We start from the raw sequence: 24,475 nt of genomic DNA, 5'->3' as shown, positions 1-24,475 counted from the left end.
ATTTATTTTCACATTTTTTAGGTGTTTCCCAAGAAGATATCCATATCTACAAACAATGACAACTTTGTGTTTTTACCAATATATATCAGACTTTTTACTCTTTACAACTTACTCCACTAGAAAAAACTTTTAAGACAATATTTAATAATATTTTTGATAGTAGGCAGATTTGTCTTGCTCCTTATTGTAATGCAGTTTTCCCTAGTTGTTTAACATAATTTGTGTGTTTGTGAATTTGAGAACCCTGAGAAATATTGCCTGTTAAGTATAATTTCTTAGTTTTTTGTTTGTTTGTTTGTTTGTTTTTTGAGATGGAGTTTCGCTCTTGTTACCCAGGCTGGAGTGCAATGGCACGATCTCGGCTCACTACAACCTCCGCCACCCGGGTTCAAGCGATTCTCCTGCCTCAGCCTCCCGAGTAGCTGGGATTACAGGCATGTGCCACCACACCCGGCTAACTTTGTATTTTTAGTAGAGACGGGGTTTCTCCATGTTGGTCAGGCTGGTCCGATCTCCCGACCTCAGGTGATCTGCCTGCCTCGGCCTCCCAAAGTGTTGGGATTACAGGCGTGAGCCACCCCTGGCGCCCAGCCTCTTAGTTTGTTTTTAATCCCAAGTGTTCAATTCCTTCAAATGTTCTTCCATCGTCCATCCATCTTTAAAATATGGTCAGGAGCAGTAGTGTCTCTATCGAGGTCACTCTTTTTATGTCTGTATTTTATAATTTTGTTCATATATGACCCACAGCATTTTGTCATATTACGGTTTAGGTAGTGCAGATATTGCTTGCGCTTGGGAATAGGATCATTTTTATTTGTGATTCTGGGTATAAGTGGAATTGAACAGATCCTGGGAAAGTGAACTAAATTGTTATTTGAAAATTGGACTGCATGTCTCACGACTACTCTCCATTTCCATATGAGTCCATTTCCCCTAGATAAAGGAATTATTTCATCAACAAAGGAGGCTTTCATGATCCCCCCTTGGCTGATGCCAACAGAGTGCCAGTAAGAGAGAGACAAAGGTGCAATCAAAATCAGGGGACATCAAAGGTCTTCTCTCTATGGCTACTACGACATGAGGAAACACCAAGAATAAATGAGAAGGAAGGCTCTAGGTTGTTAAATTTTTGGCGATGGGATGCCATTTCCTGGCCAAGAGGACATGAGGACCAGAGAGAGAGGTGAGAGAGCAGCAAGTGACCTTGCTGGAGTCTCACGCCGGGAGTCTTTTAAAAAATCAAAGTGGAATAGGAAGGGATCTCCACGTGTATGGTTTCCCAACCCCCAAGTGGTGCTTATGAAAGAGAAAGAGAAGTGTGGAGTGTGTGGGGAATGAGAGAATGTCTTGGGCTTTAACGCAGGACTACTAGATGGGTGGTGCTCTGGTCTTTAAGGTGTACGTGCATCGAAGTGCAAATGGCTGCAACAAGGAGGTGAGGAGTGTACCCATGAGGAAACTGAGACACAAAGGGGTCAAGCAGGTTGTGAACAGGAGTTTAAGAAAAGCGTTAAATTACTAGCTGCGCCAAGATGCTCGGCAAGGTGGGAACCTGTTGAAGAAATAAAACTGCATCATGTGACTCAGCAAGGATGCGCGGCTACTCTGCCAAAAATCCCGTGGGTCGTTTTGACAACACCGGGGCCCAGGTCCCATGAGTAAGCCAGAATGGTTCATCGTGGAGGAGGATGATGACGACGATGCCCTTGCCTCTGTCGTGTGTAAAACGGCTGCGTGTGGGTTTCGCGCAGCGCGGTGGGGAGGGAAAGGAGAAACGTCCTGCCGCGCTACAGTCGCGTTTGGGTCAAAGGCACACGTGGAGGCAATCGGCCAAAGTCACAATGCGGTGAATTTCACGGTGCGCGAAGGAGGTTCCCGGCCCCCAGGGTTGCGGGGCGCCTGCGCAGTGGGCCCCAGGCGTCGCGCGCAGCGGGAGCCAGGAGACCCCCGCCCCCGCCCCTCGCCCTCCGTAGCGAACGCGCACGTGAACGGGAGCGCGGACGCGTCCGTGAATGCGCCTCACCTCGCTCAAACCCTCCCCGGCGGCCGAGGGAGGGAGACGCGCCCCCGAGAAGCGGGTGGGCTCTGTGGAGAGTCGCGGGCTCGCGGGCGGCGGCGCCTCCTCCACTCTGGCGGGCCCGGGTTCGGCCGGCCGCCCATCGGACTGGCGGACTGGCAGACTGGCTGACTGACGCGCCTTGCTGCCCCCGCCTCCGCCCGCGCCCCGCCCAGCTTCATCTCTCCCTCCGCTCCCCGGGCTCGCGGGCAGACTGAGGCGCCTCTCTCTCCCCGCCCCTCGCCTCGGCCCTTTCTCTTCCCAGCACCTCGGCTGCTCCCCGGCGGCGGCGGCGGCAGCGGCGGCGGCCCGCGCAGCAGCGAGAGGCAAGAGGAGGCTGCCTCGAGGATGAAGTGCAAGCCCAACCAGACGCGGACCTACGACCCCGAGGGGTTCAAGAAGCGGGCGGCGTGCCTGTGCTTCCGGAGCGAGCGCGAGGACGAGGTCCTGTTAGTGAGTAGCAGCCGGTACCCGGACCGCTGGATCGTGCCGGGCGGGGGCATGGAGCCCGAGGAGGAGCCGGGCGGTGCGGCGGTCCGAGAGGTGTACGAAGAGGCGGGAGTCAAGGGGAAGTTAGGCCGGCTCCTGGGCGTCTTCGAACAGAACCAGGACCGCAAGCACAGAACGTACGTGTATGTACTGACTGTCACGGAGCTGCTGGAGGATTGGGAAGATTCGGTTAGCATTGGGAGGAAGCGAGAGTGGTTCAAAGTCGAAGATGCCATCAAGGTTCTCCAGTGCCACAAGCCCGTGCATGCCGAATATCTGGAGAAATTAAAGCTGGGCGGTTCCCCAACCAATGGAAACTCCATGGCCCCATCCTCGCCAGATAGCGATCCCTAGTATGTACTGCTCGCGCCCGCACAGACTTCTGTTTGTCTGCCTCGCTTAAAATGCATCCCGCCTGGAGCACCTCCTGTGCCATGTGCAGTCTCACTGGGAGGAGGGAGGCTTCTTTTGTTTCCTTGGCATACCCTCTGAATCACGCTTGCAAACTGTCTCAATTGCCAGGCCCTGTTTTCACGTTTTTCAGATGCTTTCAAAATCGCTTCTTGGTTACACTGTAAAATGTTTCAGGGAAGCCTATGCCGCTTGGGGTTTTAGGTGCCTTAACTGTTCACCCTGCTTTTGGGGGGCGTTTGGGGGGGACGAGGGGTGGGTGGGGAGCGTGTGGGGAGTGTGTGTGTGTCTGCCTGTGCGCCCTGTGATGTTTTTGGTTTTACATTTCACACATAGTCGTGGGTGAGCGTGCGTGCGCATTTTTGATACCAGCCTTGTGGTTTGTTTGGTAGTGGAGGCCTTTAAAGTCTGACCAGCTTGGTTGTGTGGGCATCTTTTAGTATTTTTTTTTCCCTTTAGTTGTTTTCTCCTTCACAGCGTTCACCCTTGTTGTCAGGGAGGTCTTCTGTGGTGGGAGTTGGTTTAAAAGATCAGTTTTGAATTTTTTTAAAAAGTAGGAAATTCTACATCTTGTGCTTTTTCTGCACTCGTCACTTTAGCCTCAGAAATGGCATCTCATTTGCCTCTTTCAGAAATTTCTTTTTCTATTTGTATGTGTAGATCATTTGGTTTTCAAAAAATTTTCACAAGTGGTAATTTTTCACTGCTGACTTCAAATCGCTATTTCCCATGTAGATTAACCTTACTGAATAGATGGTGGGATCTGCTAGCCAAACACATCTTACCAGAAAAACTGTATTCACAGAATTTGATTTCCCATGCTCAATTTCCAACTCCCATTGCCCCTTATTGGATACCATAGAAGATCCATGGTTCTCTGGATTTAAGTTCGCTTTTGAAAGTGCTCTCCCTCCCTTATTTGAATGTAGTGATATTCCGCTTAAACCTCTCTGACTCCCAGTAACCACAGAAATGGGATCTTTTATGGCGATTACATCCCAACGGAGTTAGCTCTAGTGATGTTCAGCTGGTAGAGAATTGTCAAACTATTAGGATTCCTGAACAATCTCTCTTATGATAGAGAGTAATTGTTTTGTCTCACAGGACAACCTATTCTAGGTGCAGGTGACCAGCATCTACATCAAGAAATTAACGTTGCCTGTAATCCAAAAACCTCCTACTCATTATTTTGCTCTCCTGTCTTTTAATACCATAGAATAGTTCGTTTTGAAACTGTCTCTATTTTTTTTTTTGCTGACCCCTTGTGTGCTTTTTGCATTTTACCCTTCAAAACACTGAAATATTTTTCTCTATTTGGAGTACATTGTAATTTCACAAATAATATATTTTATGCTGCTAAACAGTGGGTGCCATTGCACTTTCTAAAGAAATATGGTGCCACTGTTTAGAAAAGAAATCTTATAACAACACATTTAAGTATAGGTAAACAAAGTACAAATCTGTTTCTCAAAACATCTTCTGCACTGATGCTATCAAAGAGTAAACTAGAAATTGTGGCTTTTTAAAACTTGTAACAGTTTTATTTTAATTACATGGTCTGATCAAATACGGAGTATTTTTCTATTTTTCTCTTAACAAAGTGATACATGTTGAATATATATATTTGAACCACATATGTTTAAAAATATTTTTTAACTTTTAATTCCAGGGGTACAAGTGCAGATTTGTTCCGCAGGTAAACTTGTGTCATGGTTATTTGTTGTACAGATTATTTCATCACCATGAAGCACATAGTGTAAATTCCAAACAAATTGACTTTTATTATTCAGTCTAAAATAGATCTTAAGATTTTCCTCAATAAGCTAGTTATTCCAGAAGGTTCTTGTTTCTACATTAATATTGACCTAGGAGAGATTGTATTTTATGGATATTTTTGTGGATAAAATGTATTCCACATGAAACACTGTCACGATTACACTGGAGACTTAACTCGTACTTGCTATCATTAGAAGTAATTATGCATCATCTTATTTGGTTCTTAAGTTATCTGACAAAGTAAAAAATAATGTACAGTATTCATAGTAACCCACTCTTAAGAATTGTGAGCTTATAAATATGTTGTGGTTTTTCTTTTTCTTTCCAGAAACACTTAGAATATGTAGTGCTACTTTTCAAGACGTACTGTCAAGTTAAATTAAGTGGTTTTTATAAAATATTCTCTGGAACTTAGTCTCATCAGAACAGTTAAGAGCGCCAAGGAGATTCTTTTTTTCTCTTCAAAACTAAGTCAAGACTTTCAAGTTAAAAGCATTAGTACAGAAAATGTTTTTGAGAACCTGAGATTTGTACTTTGTTTACCTATACCTAAATGTATTTATATGTTTTCAGAACAGTGGCATCACATTTCTTTAGAACAGAGGTGGTATATAGAAAATTTCTACCACCTCAGTGCTCCAAAATTTGATGTATAGTTGAGATTTTTTTCCCTTCTAAGAGTATGAGTTCACTTGTACATTATTTCTTTTATGATAGCCGAAAAATATACACCTAAATTTTACAGCCCTGTCTTGATAAAGAAAGGAAAAAGAGTACACAGACAATTGAGGTTTGCAGACATGAATCAGAGATTTATTTTCTGCATGTTTTATAAATAGCTTACATTTTCAGCTGGTCAAGTGTTTTATTCTTGTGAATATATAAAGAGGAAACATTAATATAGATGCATATACTGGAAACGTAATTGGTGCTGTGTCTATAATACATAATTTTTCAAGAAGTATATGTGTATGTGTGTTTAGATACAAAATCTGTTGACCACACTTTAACGAAACAAACTAAAGGGAAGAAATTAGAAAATAATTTAGTTGCTTTATTTGCATAGATTAATTTGCAACAATTGATGTAAAGGTTTTAAATTCTTTCTGTGATTTCATTTCAGAAGGTTAGTATAAGCATGCCAATTTGTTTACAGTTAGAAAATGTGTATTTGCCTGGCAGAGCTTTCACCCCTAGAATTCCCTTGTGGGGGGAGCCACCAGGTACTCTCAGAAAGACTTTAAACAATATTTTCCTGGTAGTGGTCTCTTGATAAGATAGCTATTAATACTAATGGTATTTAGCAGATTTTAAATACGTTTGGGCAAACAGCACTATAAGAAGTGAAAGTCACTATGCTGACTGTGCTAAAACATAACGCTTTTATAAGATAGAGCATGGGCTGGGCATGGTGGCTCACACCTGTAATCCCAGTACTTTGGGAGGTTGAGGCGGGCGGATCACTTGAGGTCAGGAGTTGGAGACTAGCCTGGCCGATGTGGTGAAACCCCGACTCTACTTCTAATTATTAATGAAGTGAAACTGCAAAAATTATCCAGGCCTGGTGGCGCGTGCCTGTAATCCCTTCACTTGGGAGGTTGAAGCAGGAGAACCTCATGAAACCAGGAGGCAGAGGTTGCAGTGAGCCAAGATCACTCCAGCCTGGGCGACAGAGTGAGACTACGTCTCAAAACAAAACAACAACAACACAAAGGGTGAGCACATGATGTAATAGAAACTACATTGGGGGTTTGAAGTCAGATCTAGTTCCAGTTCTTCCTCACTGCAACTTAAACCAAGTTATCTAACAATCTGACGCCCAGTTTAAAAAAAAAATCCATTGTTGGAGATAGTAAAAATAGATACTTTATAAACATCTCCAATGAGAAGCCTTTCCTGACCACCTGGGTTAAGAAACCGTCTTCTGTGTCATGGTTCGCAGAGTTTATTGTACTTAATCTATTTTCATGGCTATGTGGTCACTGGACTGAAAACTCTTTCGTGGGTGGGAACCAGTCTGAATTATTTCCATGAGTCTAGAGTCTGTAACATGGAATTTAGGATATTTTATGTCTTAAATGGTCACTCCTCTTTTACAAAACTTCTGATATCGCTGCTTTCCTGACTTTTGCATCATGGTATACGTTGGCTGATCCAGACTCATTGCATCTGCATTAGATAATTCTGTGGAAGTGAAGTGCTTGATGCAAAGTGATTGATGCACATAATAAGCTCTTGGTACATTTGTCAGTTGGAGGAATTATTAACATAAGCCTGCTAATTTTATGTTGGTTTGTTTTTCCAGATGAACAGCAAAGATGTTTAGGATTGTGCTGAAAGAAACATTGATGTGAACCCAGTGATCAATGGAATTGTCAAGTACAGGTGAGCACTTCTGTGTTCCCAAGAAGACAGCTCATCTGGTTTCTTCCTGCATCTTGGGACACTCCTTCCCTGTCTATACCACTGACTCTTGCTCTGGTTGTTGTACTATTATATGTGAACAGACTCTTAATTCAGCACCTATAGCCTTTTGTTGTGCTTTTTTGATGTGTCTGCCTTCTTCATTAGACTATAATGTCTTTGAGAGCAAAGACTATTTTTCCTTACTCTTTGCATATCCTGCATCTGAGACACTACTTGAAATATGGTTGGCATCACTGAAGGTTCTTTGATTCAATTAATATTTTGTAATCACCGTGTGGCAAAACATTCCCCTTCCAATCTGGTGCTAGTAGAGTATATGCTATCTAGGCACCATGTGTGTGGCTTTTGTGTATCAGGTGTTTCAGAAATATTTCAAGGCAGTTGTAAGATACTTGAGGACAAGAATTATTACTCCTATTTCTATGTCATACCACACAGTAGCTGCACAGTTTTAAGATTATACCATCGCCTAGGGTAATGTTTTGTAGAATCAGTCCTTCGTGTAACAACTCTAGTGTTTTTGTACTGTTGATGATTTGCTTAAAATTTTATTCAAAAACTATCACTTGCTATAAAGGTAATTGTAAAAATAAATACAGTGGACGCAAAATAATGTTGTGAGTTTTTATAAAAATAAACTTTAAAATGATATATAAAACATTTTTTTTTGCAATGCCTGCCCTAACCACTTCTTACACGTCATCTTAACATCTCTTTGAGGAAACAGTTTCCTCATTTTACAGATTTAACATACTGTATTATTTGATGCCAGAGCTAACAGGCTATATCATAGGCAGTTTCCAAAGTTAATTATGCCATTTAGTTTGTCTAGGTTTCTTTTGCCTCTCTCACTGATCCATTTGGCTGTAGTTTTCATCCCTTTTCTAGTACACAGCTAGCTCCTTATCCTACCTGATTTCTGCATATGAGAATGCAGAGGGCTGAGAGAGGGCAAAATCGTTGTCACTTGGAAAAGGCATTTAGGAAAGAGGCTGCCGTTAGAGGGGAAAACAAAATGAAGGATTTTTAAAAAACGAGGACTTGGATCAGCTGCCTCCAGAATAACTTTAAGAAAATAACAAAGGTGTTTAGAAGAAATCTTATGGAGTTTGCCATGGGATGTGTGATATCAGCAGTCTTCTCCAGTTCCTTACAAATGACCCAAAGTGGTTCTAATATGGTAGTTTGATTTTTTTCTTTTACATTATAAAGCAATTGCATCGATAAAAGCTTGGACTCCATTTTAGTGTGACACTCTTCCTCATGATACCAGTGAAATGTATTGATTGTGTCCCCAATTGTTACATAATTTGAAATAAAAACGTAACTTCTTGATTTATTGTTTTTTAAAGATGTGATATGGTACTGTGGTTATGTTGTTTTAAAACATTCTTATCTTTTAGAGAAGTATACTGAAAAATGTACAGGTGAAATGATATGCTACTGATATTTGCTTCAAAATCATCTGAGTGTGGGGTAATTGAGTGCATAGATGAAACAAGATTGGCCATAAATTGATAATTGCTGAAGCTGTGTGATGGATGTTTGAGAGTTCATTATACTATTCTCTATACTTTTGTATATGTTTGAAATTTTCCATAATAAAAATTGAAAAAAGTATTCTTCACAGTTTACTTATAGGCCCCCTCTAGACTTAAGTGCAGAAGGCTGATCAGAAGACAGATGCACAGCCCAGAAAGATTCATTCCTCTTCTCCAAAAACCTAGCTTTTGTTCTTGAGCTAAACTTGTTTGCAGACTGCTCTTCCCTTAGTGTGAATTTTTCCTTGCAAAGCCCCCAGTTCTACATGCCAAAGGATTTTATTCCCTTCAGTATGTCACACATTACCAGAACACTTTAAACCCTAGTGATGGACATAGGTTTAGGTTCCAGTTGGGACACTCATTCTACTATTTACCTTTTTTTAAAAAGGCACTGAATATTTTTTTCTGATTACAAAATTAATTCATCTTAATTTCAAAAAAATTTTAAAATTTCAAAATAATAAAAAATGAATAAGATCTAGTATTTGATAGCACAACAGGGTGACTATAGTCAATAATTTAATTGTACATTAAAAAATAACTAAAAGTATAATTGGATTGTATGTAACACAAAGGATAAATGCTTGCGGTGATGGATGCACCTTTTACCCTGATGTGATTATTACACATTGTATGTCTTTATCAAAATATCCCATATACCCCATACACACACACACACATATATATATATGTATCTACTATGTACTCACAATTAAAAATAAACATTTAAAAAATTATTACATGTAAAAAATCACACGATTCCTTTACACAGATAACCAAATTTAAATATATAATTTCCAGTCTTTCTATTTACAAATAAAAATATATATAATTCAAACAAGGATAGCACAGGTGGCCTCATCCAGAATATTTCCAAATAATCCATGGTCTTTTTATTGTTAAGTATACACCATACAGGCATCTCGCTATTCCTTAGAATTTTTTAGGCTAATGCTCGGCCATAATGGAATTTGTACTGCTTTTGCCTTTTGCACAAGTACAAAAAGCATAGCAGAAAACTTGGGTCTGAAATCTAGACCAAGCTCTAGTCACCAAGACCTAGTGCAGGGTGGAATAGGCCTGTTTTGTGTTTGCTTTTGTTTCCTAATTCCCACACAGATTTTTTACTTACCAAGCACTGAGGCTGGGGACAAGCCATCAATTCAGATGGGGTGCTTTTGTAATAAATCATACAATTGCAGTGTGTTGGCTAAAAGTAGGCCTGTTACTAGTTTATCTGTTTTCCAGAAAGTCGTCTTTGTCTTCTCCACCGTATCACTGCCTGCAAGCTCTGACCCTCATGAAGTTGCTGCTCCTCTGGGCACAGTGGTATCCAAGTGGTAAATAAGGATACTACCACTCTGGACTCAAAAGGGAATCCTGCTCTCCCTTTTCTAGCTTCTTACCCCATAATGTGCCCACACCCTTCTCTAATTTCCTACAGCACCATCAGAGACTAGGCCGTGACTTTTAATGAGATTTTACTGAAGATTACCAGATAATGTGAGGGAAATGTAATACAAAAAATACAATTTACAACTACCGCACAGTGTATACTAGAAGGGCCAGACACTGTAGGTTTTGTTGCTAGACTAGTTCTCTGACCCAGGCTGACTCCAAATGGCCTAGAGAAATCCGTCCATCCTGCAACCCCTACCACTACCAAAAACAGAGTTTGCAATTTCAAATTATGGACACTGATATTCCCACACCTGAGGAGAGGGGAAAGCTGTTCTCTCAACTCAGTCTCCAAATAGCACTTGAGGTGTCTCAGACTTCTATTCCCAGAGTTAAGGCTATAAACCTGAAATCAATGAAATGAATCAAAGGACTAGAATGTGGGTTGGGAATGGAAATTCAGTTTTGTCTTACTCAAAAGCTCATGCTCTTTAGATGAAGATGATGACAATATCTCATAATGAATTCAGTGGTTCTCCTCTGTACTGGATGGTAAACATGGAGAACCAAAAAGCCCATCCGTGGTCCAAGAAGATCCATTAACACTGTGACCTGTGTAAGCATTCACAACAATGTGAAGAAGCAGGCCAGGACCTCTGGGAGTTTAGACTTTGGGGCTAGTGCTGAGGAGATAGAGGGCTCAGGGCAGAGTTGGTAACAATTATATTTCTTTTATCTACTCATTCAAACTTAGACCTCATTTCTTGGGTGTTAAAAAAAGACATATGTAGTAGACTGCAAAGTCATTCTTAGCAGGTGGTTCCAGGGGAGGCATCACGCACCCTAGTGGACATTTTAGGAGTTAGCTCAGTCCTAATGTATTTTTAAAGAAAAATTTATTACACTGTTTTCGCATAAATTATTTGAGCTCAAAGTCAGATGGGGGCAGGGGAGGTTCTGTTAGCTCCAATTCAGATGAGAAAATTGAGTCTCAGCAAGGTTAGGTAAAATGATACAGGTCACGCTTCCAATACGGAACAAAGCTGGGATTAGATAACCAGGTATGCAGAATTCTGTTGCCATTCTGCCATAAAAAATGGCTGCTCTTGGGCGGGCGCGGTCACTCTCACCTGTAATCCCAGCACTTTGGGAGACCGAGGCGGGCGGATCACGAGATCACAAGATCGAGACCATCCTGGCTAACACGGTGATACCCCGTTTCTACTAAAAATACAAAAAATTAGCCGGGTGTGGTGGCAGGCGCCTGTAGTCCCAGCTACTTGGGAGGCTGAGGCAGGGGAATGGTGTGAACCCGGGAAGTGGAGCTTGCAGTGAGCCCAGGCACTCCAGCCTGGGCGACAGAGTGAGACTCTGTCTCAAAAAAAAAAAAAAAAAAAAAAAAAAGCATAATGGTGTGAGATGATTTATATGTTGATTTGCTTCATTATAGTAGCTATTTTACTATCTATATATATCCCATAACATGTATACCTTAAATATACACAAAATCTACTTTAAAAAATTTACTATTACATTTGATTTAGAGCAAGGAAAGCTTTCGCGGAAACATTTGCTGTCCAAGACTATTTACATTGACCTTTTTCTAATTCTGAATTAAGTCTTAGTACTTAATATATGAAGAAGGGGCCTCCATCATGTTTCGATCGGTAAATTTTGAGTTCTTTAAGCTGTACTTTTCCATCTAGCTTTAACCTGGTAGATAAATAGTCAAGTATTTGCATTGATCTAGTGCCTCCATCCTTACAACTGTGCTTTAGCTGTGATAAAGCTATTCAGAACTTTAGGCCAAGAATTCTGCTACCTCAGGGTATGTGGGTTGAGCAAATCAGAAATAGCTCCTGTCTTTATGGAACTCGCAGTGTATTGAGACAGATTATACATTCCAACAAAATGTACTAACTATTTTTTATGATAGTGGGGATTCAGTCAGCTCTGCTAGCTCATAGTACAGGGAACTAATCTATATGAGGCGAGGGAGAAGAGAAAAAGTTTCTTGGAGGAAATGCTATGTAATTTGACATCTGAAGGATAAATAGCATTTAGCCAGTAAAAGTAGTGAAAGGGGATTTAACAGAGAAGGAAGAATAAATGTGAGGTTCTGGAAGACAGATAAAATATGGTGCTTTGGGGAACAAGAACTTGTTCATTATGTCTAGAATGTAGTGTAACGGTATAAAAGAGAAGAAAGGATCTTCTGGAGATGAAACTGATTGGGTAAGAAAAAGCCAGATTACAGAGAGTCTGATGTGACTTGTTCAGGGATTTGAGGAAAGGAGACAAGACCTCAATCCGAAGAGTAGAAAATTGTTTGCTAAGGGGCTAAGAGGAGGCTGTGGTAATAGTCCAGGTGAGAAATGATGGTGACCTGAACTAGGGTATTGACTATGTTGAAATAAGTAGATACATTCAAGAAATATGTGAGCCAAGCACAGTGGCTCATGCCTGTAATCCCAACAATTTAGGAGGCTGAGGCAGGAGGATTGCTTAAGCCCAGGAGTTTGAGGCTGCAGTGAGCTGTGATTGTGCCACTGCACTCTAGTCTTGGCGGCCAAGCAAGGCTTTGTCAAAAAAAAAAAAAAAAGACATAAATATGTGGCATTTAAAGGAGTATAAGTTGTTTAATAGGATGTTGGAGATGAGAAAGAGGTGTGGATATCAGGGATATATTTTTAGAATATTTGACTGGAGCAACTGAGTTGATGGTGTGCCATTCCCTTAGATGGAACCTAATAGAGGAAAAATATAAAAGCGCCTACTTTCTGCTCCAAAAGAGAAGCGGTACTTTTAAGTCAGGAATCCTGTACTACTGGTACCCAAGGGGCATTAACTTGGAGATGTTCAAAAGGCCGGAGATACCCTGATGTGCAGCCTAGGAAGGAAGAATGAGCCAGAGATGTAGATTTTGGAGTCATCGGTGCATGGGCAGTAGGTGAAGAGGATATAAATGAGATCATCCAGTAGAGGGTGTAGAGAGAGGACAGTGAAGATCTCTCTGAGAGGTATCTACATTTGAGACTTCCAGATGGTTATGTAACTGAGTGTTTCATATTTCTAAGAAAAAGAGAATGAGTTATTATTTCTTATTTTGGTTACTCCTTTTCTATTTTTTCCTTTTCTCCCTGTTCCCCACTTCCTGCTTAGCCCTTTAGAAATTCAATTATAACCTTTTACCTCTGCTTCACCAGACACTTCCTACAAGGCAATTTCATCTAACTATGTGCTTAGACGCTCCAATGTGGAGCTTTCTCCCACGAGGAGACTGCCACGAGGACAATAGTCAGTTTACAACCCAAAGTATGCCTGCTACAAAACTCTCCCACCCGGAGAGCTTCAGCCACCTTTACAACCTAGTTCTGTCCATGAAGAAACAAACTCGACTGCCTGGTAGATGAAGCAACAAAGTGAGCATGCAGACCCCCACCTGTTTGCTTCCTCTCCTGCATGCCATTTATGCTAGTCCCCCTTTGAAAAGCATGCACTTTCTGCTCTAAAAGTGAAGCGATACTTTTAAGGAAGGAAATCTGTACTTCTTCCCGTAAGCTAGGTTTTGAATAAAAGGTCACTTTCTTTATACCAGACCTCACTCTTGTTAATTGGACACTGTGCAAGTGGCAAGCAACTGAACTTGCATTTTAGTTAGTTTTGGTGGCCCATATGGGGAAGTTCTGTGTGCCCTAGGCGATCCAAGCCTGTCAGCCTGGTTTCACCACTGGGTCAGGCGTGGGGTCGCCTGTGAGTGCCAGCTGCTCTTGGCTAGCAGACCTGTGACAGGACCATTAGGGAACTTCCCAGCAGCTGCCAGAAAGGCTTTTGTTCTTGGTGAACCTCCCTTTCACCTCCTATCATATCTGCTGCTTTCAATGCTTCACGGGTACAAAGAAAGTGACCTCTAAAGCAGCTAGCAAACTCTGGAATTAAGTGAGTGAGTTTGAGTGCACTTGACCACTTTCTGCCTCTCTTGGGATGCTGCTGGGGCCCTGCTTTATTTAGACTTGGCTGATAGTGACACCATTTCATCATTTTATACATTTACATTTGTTTGTATGTGCAGCACCAAAGGAGCATTTGCTGGGCTTGGACTCAGCTGCCTGTGGAGCCATTTGGAACTGGGGTGGGGGATTCAGGATCTCACCCAATCCCTTGATTGGTGATTCATTCGGAAGCATGCTGTTTGTTTCTATGTGTAAATGTATGACTTTGTGTATGAGCCCTGATCCCTTTACTCTCCACCTCCAATTTCACCCTTCTGACTATCTGGGAGAGCCTCCCACTTAGGGTACTGAGACTCTCTTTAATGGAAGATAAATGAGAATGGTGGGGGTAGTGACCCTGCACTGTGTGATGGCTGGAAGGCTCCCAAGTTTCCTTTCAGTCACTTTACCTCCTTTCTGTCTCATTCCCCACTCATAAAACCTTCTTCCCCTCCTTTCTTTCTCATGCCCCACTTGTAAAACCTGGCTTCTGCGTGGAGGCCTGCCAGGCTATATCTTTCTCTTCTTTTCTGCCTGCTTTAAATCTGCTGTTACTAAGCTGCTGGTACTGAGATAGGACTCATTATTGGTGGTCTAACTAGAACGTAAACATTGGAAACTCATTTGAAACTGAAGGGAAAAAGGGTAAAATGTTTCTTTTTAAAAAAGCCACCACAGAGTGCTTTACCAAAATTTAAGTTCACAGCTTTTACTGGATTATGTATTGGGGCAAACAAAGTTTAGCCATGTAAACAAGTTCCAATTTCATGAAAGAATAGCTTAGTAGTGTGAATTTCACCATAAAGTGGTGAGTTTGTATATATTTTTTGACAGTAACTAATTTGTTATTAGTTCAATGATAACTTCTAAATCTGAGTTATTGACAAAATGCCCATATGTTTAACTTTAAGGTTCTTACTTAAACACCTAATGTTTACAGGCTTTAAAATGGTTAACAGGGAAATAACTTTAAATATGACCACTTTTGTGTAATAGCTCAGTTTTCAGAAGTAATCTAAATAAACTGTTAGAAATGGGAAAGTTGGGTACATATAAATGACATAAATGCTTGTAAGTAGACTTATTGTATACTTTAAAATCTTAGAATTGTTTTGAATGCTTATTGGATGTCTGGGTCATTGCCAATTAAAAAGGGGTTATTGTATGGGAAACATGTTCCAAAACTTGTGGAATGGTTCTCATCTATAAACTGCTAATATCTGATACACAGTTCAGGACTTATTGCTTCCTAGGTTTATAAAAAAGGTACCAAAGAACATGGGTTCTTATTGTGTCTGGAATTGGTTCCTTCCGGTGGGTTCTTGGTCTCGCTGAGTTCAAGAATGAAGCTGTGAGTGTTACAGTTCTTAAAGATGGTGTGTCCGGAGTTTGTTCCTTCCAGTGCCCAGACTTCAGGGTTGATTCCTTCATCAAGTAGGGGACAACAAATGGGTAACTTGTTCCCCATATTCATGTAGATAATCGCTCCAGCTTTGGCTAATACATCCCTCCCTAATAAGGGTGTGGGACTTTCAGGCATAACAAGAAAGGCATGTGAAAAGAGCAAAGTCTCCCAATTACAACTGAGGAGGTGGGAGAAATACCTGGTTACAGGATGTCCCTGGATTCCTCGGATGGTAACGGACCTTGAGGACAGCTGTCCAGGACAGGAGATTAACACTGAGAAAGTCGCGCCAGTGTCCAGGAGGAAGTCAATTTCCTGGCCCTCGATGGTTAAATGTACCTGGGGCTCAGTGGGAGTGATGACATGAGCTGGCACTTGCCCCGGGCACCCTCAGTTCTGTTGTTGGATCATCTGGTTAGGGGCTTCTGTCCCAGAGAACCTTTGTCCTCTGGGGCAGTGTGCTTTCCAGTGATTGCCTCGGCATAGTGGACATGGGCGAGGGGGAAGCTTGTTTCTCATAGGACAATCTTTTTTAAAGTGTCCTTGTAAACCATACTGATAACAAGCCCTACCGGTTGATTGGCCTGCTTCATTTTCTGTCCTCTCTGAACCACCAAGGTTTGTTTGTCTGAGGGCCATGACTAAAGTTGCGGCCTTTCTCTGATCTTGCTTTTCCTTTTGGGCCTGTTCCTCTTGTTCCCTATTATAGAACTCTGAGGTTGCCAGGTTTAATAATGCCTCCAGATTTTGTTCAGGGCCCAGGGCTCGCTTTTGAAGCTTTCTCCTGATATCCGCAGCTGATTGGGTAATAAACTTATCTTTTAGGATCAATTGACCCTCAAGTGAGTCAGGTGACAGGGGAGTATATTTTCTTAAGGCCTCCCGTAGCCCCTCGAGGAAGGCAGAAGGATTTTCTTCCTTTCCCTGAGTTATGGTGGACATCATTGAATAATTCATGGGCTTTTTCCTAATTCTCCTTAGTCCTTCTAGAACACAAGTCAGCAGACGTTTACGACTCCAGTCCCCATGATCTGAGTCGAGGTCCCAGTGGGGATCCATACTGGGGACAGCTTGCTGACTAGTAGGGAATTTGTCCCTTTCTTCGGCTGTCATTCTATCATTTACTTGACTAAGATACCAGGTATCTCCAAACTCTCGGGCTGCAGCTAAAGCCACATTCGTTTCATTAAATGCCAGGGTTTGATCTAACAATAGCATGACATCTCTCCAAGTGAGATAGAAGGTTTGCCCTAGACCCTGTAGGACATCTGTATACCTATCAGGATCATCTGAAAGCTTCCCCAGGTCTGCCTTGATCTGCTTTAAATCAGAGAGGGAGAAGGGGACATGTACCCGGGTTGAGCCAAATTCCCCTCCCCCTACAGCTTGAAGGGGGACATAACCGATAGCCTGGGGGTTTTTTGTGGTCCTTTGGAGATTTCTTTGCTTGTTTCCTTCCAGGTGGGGGAGATTAGAGGAGGCTTATCATTAACAGGAAGGGGAGCTATAGGGAGGCTAGGATATGGGGGTAAGCTGAGAGGTCCTCCTGTGGGATGTAAATTGCAAACTTTGCATAGTTGTGTATTCTCCTTCAATGAAAAGAAAGCTTGGACATAAGGTATTTCACTCCATTTGCCTTCCCTCTTACAGAAAAGGTCAAACTGCAGGATAGTATTGTAATTTATACTTCCCTCAAGTGGCCGTTTTTCCCCACCAGAGAGAGAATATTGGGGCCAGGCCGTACTGCAGAAAAAAATGAGCCACCTCTTTTTCAGAGTTTGCGAGTTAAATTGGCCCCAATGGCTTAGAATGCATTTCAAGGGTGGGCATCTTGATGCCTGTTTCCCATCCGAAAGACAAAACCACCCGCGGTTTTGTTTGTTTGTTTCTCCCCCTGCCCAAGAACCTGCAACGGTCCCTGGACCCTGCTGATCGGAATAGTTGCACTCACCGACGCAGCAGCAGAAGCATCTCTTGCCCAAGAACCTGCAATGGTCCCTGGACCCTGCTGATCGGAATAGTTGCACTTACTGACGCAGCAGCAGAAACACTAGTTTTCCTCCTAGATCACAAGGAGGACCGAGGAAGGTCGGATTTAGTGGCCCTTACCGATGCATTCTCGAAAACCTGCACCCTTGCCTGTCCTCCTAGACCACAAAGAGGACTGAGAAATAGTGGATTTAGTGGCCCTTACTGACACATTCTCGAAAACCTGTTAGAGTCCTAAGCATTCTCCTGTTAGTATTGGGACTTTACCCTGTCCTATAAAGATGTTATGCCCCAAAAATGAAGTGGAGGGCCATACTCTGAGGGAGGGGAGGGATCTCCAGAGTTGGAAGAGTGATACCTTTTGTCCTCATTTATGTGAATAGGAAGGATAAAATTTCTGAGGCTCCCCATATCCTAGCTTCAGGAATATCTTTTGTTAGGCCTGCTAGTCTGAGGAGGGATCCTCAAATTCCAGATAAGATAGTCCTCTACCCCAACGGGGCTTTGGGCAAAAATTATGTCCTTTTAACTGGTGAGCCCAGGTACCTAAAGAAGGTAACAGAGTCCTGGAGTTTATAATAGAAATCATTCTTACAGGAGAAACTAGAAAAGCACCAGAGACAGGGAGTAGTTTTTAGAAGCGGGGCTAGCCTCAAAGAAGAGAGGCGAGAGGAAGTTTATCTGACAAGCATTAGAACCCAGGAGGCAAGGGTCAGGATAGATAGGATAGACAGGCGAGCCTCACTTGGACAACATGACTTTGAGAGTTCCGCTCATGGCCACAGGGTCAACCAACTTGTTGTCGGGACCCCAGAGCTGAATGGCTTTCCTCTCTGTCGACCCTTGGCTCAGCCTGGAAGTACAGGAAAAATGGAAGCTTGTTCCAGGCAAACCAATGCTCCCAACTTCGAAGAGTTGGGGGTTGTTAGAGAGCCCTTTCCCAGAAAGCCTGACACCTGTGTCTTTAGTCCGGCAGCCGCGCTAGTCGCTTTTAACTGGCCGACAGGTGCCCCGTGTTTATCCCCTGAATTCTAAGGAAAAATAGGACAGACTAGCAAGCGAAAGGGGTCCGATGGTACTCACCGCTTGGTGATAGTCGACAGTCCCATCTGGGTCGCCAAAATGTGTCTGGAATTGGTTCCTTCCGGTGGGTTCTTGGTCTCACTGACTTCAAGAATGAAGTCGCGGACCCTTGCGGTGAGTGTAACAGTTCTTAAAGATGGTGTGTCTGGAGTTTGTTCCTTCTGATGTTCAGATGTGTCTGGAGTTTCTTCCTCCTGGTGGGTTCGTGGTCTTGCTGACTTCAGGAGTGAGGCCATAGACCTTCCCAGTGAGTGTTACAGCTCTTAAAGGTGGTGTGTCCGGAGTTGTTTGTTCCTCCTGGCGGGTTGGTGGTCTCGCTGGCTTCAGGAGTGAAACTACAGCCCTTTGCAGTGTTACAGCTCATAAAGGTACTGCGGACCCAAAGAGTGAGCAGCAGCAAGATTTATTGCAAAGAGCAAAAGAACAAAGCTTCCACAGCATGGAAGGAGACCTGAGCAGGTTGCCACTGCTGGCTGGGGTGGTCAGCTTTTATTCCCTTATTTGGCCCTGCCTACGTCCTGCTGATTGGTCCATTTTACAGAGTGCAGATTGGTCCATTTTTAGAGTGCTGATTGGTATGTTTACAAACCTTTAGCTAGACACAGAGAGCAGATTGGTGCGTTTTTACAGAGTACTGATTGGTGTGTTTACAAACCTTTAGACACAGAGCACTGATTGGTGCATTTTTACAGAGTGCTGATTGGTGTGTTTACAAACCTTTAGCTAGACAGAAAAGTTCTCCAAGTCCCTACTCTGACCCAGGAAGTCCAGCTCGCTTCACCTCTCATTATTGAGAAAAATAATTTTGACTAACTCAAAAGTTATCTAAAAGTTAATTCAAATTACGGAGTTGAAAATGTTATACATGTAACTTTCTGTATTGCTTTTTAAGTCCTTGTGCTATTAAGACAGGGCTTTGACTCTTGGGTCTAAAAAGGGTACATGATAATGTCATGTCTAGCCTTAATTCTTGTGAGCAATTAAAATCCTTTGGAAGCTCAAACATTACTGCTCTAGGTCCTTCTGGAAAGGTCAGTGGCATGTGGCCCATCCCATACCTCAGTAGGCTTTGGCCTTTCACAAGAACAGCCTAGGTGCAATTCCCAGCTTAGGGAATAAGTCCATTCTGGTTTGTTATTTGTGTGACTTTTGGCCATTTATAGATTCTTTTTCACTTTATGGAAAGCTTCTGATTTCCTGTCTTGAAATTTTCCTTTTGAATTTTCCTGAGCTTTTGAAAATCACTTGCCTTCTTTTCAAAAATGCCCCATGCACCTACGGTTAAGTCATACCCTTGGTTAAGGCTTATTGATTTCATGTAGGAGGTTACCTTTATTAAAAAAAAAAAAAGTCAGAAATATTGGCCCTTTGTCCTAGCTGAAAGCTGGTAATAAAAGATTTTAAAAAATATATTTTTTTGAGAGCTCTGTAGTTAGAAATTAACTTAAAGGTGATATTTGGGCTATATGTGTACATATATTGTTTTAAAACCCCTGCTTGCCCCCTAAAAACTTCTCAGTCAATGGAATTCTGTCTGATTCTCCATTTACTCCTGTCCAATCCTCCTTCCTCTTGTATCTGATATTTTATCTCCCTACCAGATCTGCTGTCTGTGTATGTATATGTATTGTATGTGTAATGCTTATATAAAAGAGCTCTAATTGGCTTAAAGAAAAATAAGTGCTTAAATCAAATATTTTTCTAGAAAAATAAAAACTGTAATGCCTATTAGTTCACAAGACTGTAGTAATCGTTGGTAAATAAACCTAGTTTTAAAGCTTATTGATAAAATAAAACTGTATTCAACGTTTAGACATTTGGTCTAAATTAGGCAGGTCAGATACTGTTTTCTAGATGCTTTAAGGTCATAAGCTGCTTCTAGGTCTTTTAATCATTACTTAACGTGTCTGTTTATAGCCAATTAGATTCTCTAGTTAAGGCCTGGGGACATAGAGTTAGCCAGTTTCCCTGGCTAGGCTGGGAAGAGTCAGACATTGTCTGCAGCTCTGTCTTTGTCCTGGGCTCCATAATCTGATTGATACGTGGTTAAAATTGCTTACTTACTGGGTTTTTCACCAAAAACAAAAGTTGCGGAGAGTTAACATTGTAACACGTAACTGAGACTACTGAAGAAACAGCTTTACATGCAAGGTGTATAAGGAAGGTAGAATGTATTTTTAGTAAAAGGTTATAAGAAGGCATATAATTATGGTTTTTGTTAAAGGAAATGTAATTTTGTCTAGTCCAGAGGTTTTTAAGGATTTTCCTAAGCTAAAAGAATAATAGAACAAAACTGAGAGCTTAAGCAAGTTGTAAAAGAGTTTTGAGAGATTGATCTTGTAAAGGAAGTTCTGTGGGTGTGAGCAAGTAGGCTAAAATTTGTAGGACGCTATTTAGTTTTTCTGAAAATTAAACATTAAAATAAAAGCACACTGATGCAGGGCCAGAATCTGGGCCCATGTGTTGGAATCACAAGGTCTTCTTAGAGTAGTGATCTGCTCTTTAATGGAAAATTGTAAAGCGTTATGAAAGGCTTATGGAAATTTTAAATTATAATCAAACTAATTAAGATTGGACAGATTTGTTTGTAAGGTTTTATTAAGAATTGGGTTTAACATTAATAGCACACTAAATGCAAAGGTGAAATTTGGCTTTCTCTTTTTGAAGAAGATTTTCATGTGATATTAAAATATAATGAAAGATTTTTGTTTTCCTTTTGAGTAATGATAGAAAAAAGAAGGGAGAGAAAAGAGATTCAATTGTCCTCATGCTGTCTTTATTGGGTTTTGTTTGGAAAGCTGAGTCTGCCTTCTATCAATGAGTAAAGATTTTTGAATTTAAAGAACTTTTGAATTGTTTTGGTTAAATAAATAGCTTACAGTAAGCTGGGAATCTATTTTGTAATATCAGGTGTTTAAAGCTTTGATATTAGATAAACTTTTCAAAGTCAATTTCTAAATTAAGCTTTTTTTTTGACCTGGTTAACTCTTTCATTAGGTCCCCTGAAGTCCAAAAGAGATATATTTGGCTTATTTGGTATATTAAAGCCATACAGGAGGCACTGTTACATATAAAATGGTGTTTAACTTTCTTTCTTTGGGTTATATTCATATAAAAATGTTATTGGTATGTTTTTCAGAATTGTGTATCCCCATAATTCTGATGTCTCAGGGTATGTTATCAGTAATAATTAAGATTGCTATGTTAAATTATTGTATGCCACAGAGATGACCAGATTTCCTTGTCAATTGTGTCTTTATCTGTGAGTGTTCTGAGATTTTATCATCCATAATTGTTATTTTATTTTGATTCTTTTCAAAGGCCTTTTTATAATCAGCTATAGGATTCTGACAGGTATTCTTGAATGCAGGTCTCTAATAGCTTTGGAGATTGTGACACTCGAATGGACAAAAAAACTTCCAAGACTCCCATAGAGAGCTAATATGTTCATGAATATTGAGCAGAACAGGAGTTAATTGCATAGACTGAACTAATAGAAGACTAATCTTTCTATGAATTTTTGTTTGAAGCATTGCTAATTCTTTTGTTTCTCAGAGTCCAGAAACCTTTTTCTCTTTTGAGCTATTTATAGCTTTCAACAATTGGGTAAAGTACACTCGTGTGAGAAAAATTTGGAGCATATTTCTTTCTACCTGATTTCCCCAGAACTTGAAAACTATTTGTAAGTATACTTAGTTTATAGCAGTATAGTTATTTACATAAATTCAATAAGATTCTGTTCTTTTGTAACAGGACACCATTGGAGACACTGGTTATTTTACCAAGGCTTTAACTGGATTGGCATACTTTCAGATATGAACAGATGGCTTTAAAAAATCAAAATTGACTTATAGAGCCAATTAAAGCCCCCTTGGGAAAAACTAGCCTAATACCTTGTCCATGCAGTCCCTGTACAGGGTTTCCTGACCTGTGGTAAGTAAAGAAGGCCACTTTCTGACAGGCTCAGGAGCCCCAGGTTATCTTGGGACTTCAAAAGGAGAGGAATTCACTCAGTCCATGCAGGTATTTGCAGGCACCAATAAATCCATGACTGGGCTTTAAAAGTTTTAATCTAAGATTCCATATAAATAAAAATTACAGCAAAGCCAAGTTGCAAAGGAACTTATATGGCAAATAATTATTCTTGCTGTACTTGATGCAAATAATTAGGACAAGCAAAATAAGACTAAACCTTACTTTCCAAATAAATTTATTCTACTATGATTTGTCTTTAGTAAAAATGGTGACTGGAGAGAGAAAAATTATGTTTCAGAAGAAACTATAGTACACCTGTGTTAGATTCTAGTCTTGTCCATTGTTTTTGAGTTTTTATTATTTTCTGCAATTTGGACTAAATTCTGAATTCTTTCTGGCTCCAAGTCCCTAAACAAACACTTTCAATTTTTTTTTCCATTTTCCTGATCTGAACTTAATGAAATTGCTACTACATTATTCCTTATAATACAGGCAAGAAAAACATGTCAGGCTGCCACAACTTTCCTCCTCTGTAACTAAAGATGCTGTGAGTCTAACATCTGGAAAATTGTGCCCAACATTAACCTTTATTTTTCGTATGTTTCCATAGAAATGCCTCTTATTAAAAATCTGTTTGCCTTCATCACATACAGAGGCCTAGCCCATCCGTAGTGCTACCTTCTGGATGAAACACAGCTGTTTAACTAAACTAATCCATTCTCATGGACTAGACAGGGCTTATGACCACCTTCATGAGTATTCATAACTTCTTGTAACCTTTTAAATACATATTTATCCATCCTGTAATCATATCCAGTTACAATTGGCAGTGGGGAACCTGAATGATAATTAAGAGTAACTGCTGTGTATACATCCAAGATAATTTGGGAAAATGTCTCTAGCTTTGCAAGACATGCACCAACAACTCAAACCTATGTCTGACACAATATTGTCAATAGACCAATGGTCAGTATCCTGGTTCAGGTCAAGACCATCTTGGTAGAAAAAGCTGCTTGTAACATTGGCCCTGATTACAGGGATAGGCATATTCCTCTGTTGTGGAGTTTACAGCAATTGCACACTCTGTATGGAAATCCAAGACAAGCTTTCCCAAAGACTCTTCAAACTTCACACCATAATGTTCCAACAAACATCATCTGTGAGTCTGGGTACTTGTGAATATTTCCAACTCCAAGTAGATCAGTTTCATTTTGACAACTAATGACTATGCCCTTTCTCAGCAGGAAGTAGCCAGAGTGAATATGGCACCCAAATCCCATAGAAGTAAAATGGAACCTGACAGTGGGAAATTATAATTGAGTATACCCATATTTCTAAGAAAAAGAACATAAGTTATTATTATTATTTTCTCTTATTTTATCAATTTCCCTGTTCCCCACTTCTTACGTAGCCCTTTAGAAATACAATTATAACCTTTTATCTCCCCTTCATCAGACACTCAAGTTCATCTAACTATGTTCTTAGAAGCTCGAGAGCAGAATTCTCTCCCACCAGGAGACTGCCTTGAGGGACAACCGTCAATTTACAACCCCAAGTATTCCTGCTATGACACTGTCTCCCACCTGGAGAGTTTTGGCCACCTTTACAATCTAGTTCTGCCCACAAAGGCACCAGTTCGCTGTGTGGTACATAAGGCACCAAAGTGAGCATGCAGACCCTTACCTGTTCGCTTCCTCCCCTGTGTGCCATTCGTGCTAGGTCCCCTTTTAAAAGTGTCCACTTTCTGCTCCAAAAGTGAAGTGGTACCTCTATGGCAGGAAGCTTGTATTTCTTCCCCTAAGCTAGCTTTGGAATAAAAAGTCACTTTCTTTATACCAGACCTTGCTCTTGTTAATTGGACTCTGCAAATGGCTGTGTCCAAACCTGAATTTTTGTTATAGTTATATGAGGATCTTGGTGAACGCATTTC

At 41.1% G+C, this 24,475-nt stretch overlaps 1 protein-coding gene across 2 annotated transcripts in view; it reads left to right on the top strand.

The window, feature by feature from the left end:
* Window positions 1–2,010: 2,010 nt before the first annotated feature.
* The window catches only part of NUDT11 (nudix hydrolase 11), a 526,486-nt gene continuing 504,021 nt past the window's right edge, over window positions 2,011–24,475 (top strand). Inside the window, exons 1-2 of one of the 2 annotated variants that reach the window (XM_050777099.1) lie at window positions 2,011–2,898; window positions 7,038–8,779. In XM_050777099.1, coding sequence (XP_050633056.1) covers window positions 2,405–2,898; window position 7,038 — 495 coding nt within the window. In that variant the 5' untranslated portion in view covers window positions 2,011–2,404 and the 3' untranslated portion in view covers window positions 7,039–8,779. Of the gene's footprint in view, window positions 2,899–7,037; window positions 8,780–24,475 lie in introns of those variants that run through there. The other variant, XM_050777100.1, reaches the window with a different exon arrangement.

The sequence above is a fragment of the Macaca thibetana genome, chromosome X (assembly GCF_024542745.1).
Source record: "Macaca thibetana thibetana isolate TM-01 chromosome X, ASM2454274v1, whole genome shotgun sequence".
In the NCBI taxonomy this organism is placed as follows: Eukaryota; Metazoa; Chordata; class Mammalia; order Primates; family Cercopithecidae; genus Macaca; species Macaca thibetana.
This window is presented reverse-complemented; position numbering and strand designations above follow the sequence as displayed.